The following is an 867-nucleotide window of genomic DNA, read 5'->3' on the forward strand; positions in this document are numbered from 1 at the left end:
CAGAATGTAGGTGACCTACCTCCATGCACGGTTTCGGGTGTCTTTGCTAACCCTAAGAACTGCAACGAATACTATTCCTGCATTTCATTGCGGCATGGATGGCTGCAGAAGACTTTCCTCTGCAGCAGTAACCTGATGTACAACCAGATGTCTGGCACTTGTGAAGATCCATGCATTTACCAGTTCGTGTGCCAGCAGGAAGGTCGTTACCCTGACCTTCTTGACAAGCGTAATTACTTTGAGTGCTACATTCATGCAGGTAGCTTACTGCAAGTACGCTACCAGTGCCCTGAAGGATACATGTGGGAAATCCTTTCCCCTGGCGTGGGCAAATGCGTGGAGGACCATGGACAGCTTGATTCTGATACTGCCTTCGGCCAGTGCGTGTTGCCGGACGACTTGTGTCCTAGTAAGTAACTTGTAATGCATTGCATATACAAATATGTATATATATATGGGGATGGCTTGGTTACTGACTTTATCAATCTTTCTAGTTTCAGTTGCCACCTAAAGAAACCTCCCCTGGTCCCAACTTACACACATCCGATAAGTGGACCAGGCCCGGACTTCGATTGTATCTCAAATTTTAAATAAACTTTATTTTGGAGTTCTAATTTGGTCTTTTTTTTTCCCTAATCCTAGGGGTAGGGGAAGAAATAGTTGCAATTAATGCATTCGCTCCATTATACTCAAAGTATGAGTGGTTGGCATAAATGAAGAATGTTTGCATGAACACTTCAGGAGTAGGTACTTTGAATCTAAAGTGTCAACAAAGCAGACTTGCTTCTAAGGTTGCATAACCATCTAACACTAGAGCCAAACTAGGCCCTAACACTGTTACAGTAAGTTTGCCTAACTTGCATTAAG

General features: G+C 43.5%; 1 protein-coding gene across 2 annotated transcripts in view; it reads left to right on the forward strand.

Annotated features, from left to right (window-relative positions):
• LOC125047282 (peritrophin-44-like) overlaps positions 1 to 614 on the forward strand; it is a 1,595-nt gene extending 981 nt beyond the window's left edge. For both annotated transcript variants that reach the window (XM_047645516.1, XM_047645515.1), the window contains exons 3-4: positions 1 to 409; positions 495 to 614. The exon at positions 1 to 409 is cut by the window's left edge and continues 355 nt beyond it. In XM_047645516.1, coding sequence (XP_047501472.1) covers positions 1 to 409; positions 495 to 511 — 426 coding nt within the window. In that variant the 3' untranslated portion in view covers positions 512 to 614. The remainder of the gene's footprint in view (positions 410 to 494) is intronic.
• Positions 615 to 867: the final 253 nt, after the last annotated feature.

This window comes from Penaeus chinensis, chromosome 40 (genome assembly GCF_019202785.1).
Source record: "Penaeus chinensis breed Huanghai No. 1 chromosome 40, ASM1920278v2, whole genome shotgun sequence".
Lineage (NCBI taxonomy): Eukaryota > Metazoa > Arthropoda > Malacostraca > Decapoda > Penaeidae > Penaeus > Penaeus chinensis.